General features: G+C 57.4%; 1 protein-coding gene across 1 annotated transcript; it reads right to left on the reverse strand.

Moving 5' to 3' along the window:
• Positions 1–6: 6 nt before the first annotated feature.
• LOC106632223 (transitional endoplasmic reticulum ATPase-like) lies at positions 7–236 on the reverse strand (the record flags this gene model as incomplete). The annotated part of the gene is made up of 1 exon (XM_014311737.1): positions 7–236. A coding segment is annotated over one exon (230 nt), but the record flags the coding sequence as incomplete, so codon positions are not given.
• Between the last annotated feature and the right edge of the window lie 6 nt (positions 237–242).

Here is a 242-nt window from a genome sequence, read left to right on the forward strand (position 1 = left end):
TCAGGCAGGGGGATGTAGATGAGCTGATCCAGGCGGCCGGGGCGCAGGATGGCTGGGTCAATGATGTCTGGCCTGTTGGTGGCACCGATGATGAAGACGTTTTTCTTGGTGGACATGCCATCCATCTCGGTCAGAATCTGGTTGATGACACGATCTGCAGCACCACCGCCATCACCGATATTCCCACCTCGGGCCTTGGCGATGGAGTCCAGCTCATCAAAGAAGAGCACACATGGGGCTGC

The sequence above is a fragment of the Geospiza fortis genome, unplaced genomic scaffold (assembly GCF_000277835.1).
Source record: "Geospiza fortis unplaced genomic scaffold, GeoFor_1.0 C12817316, whole genome shotgun sequence".
NCBI lineage: Eukaryota > Metazoa > Chordata > Aves > Passeriformes > Thraupidae > Geospiza > Geospiza fortis.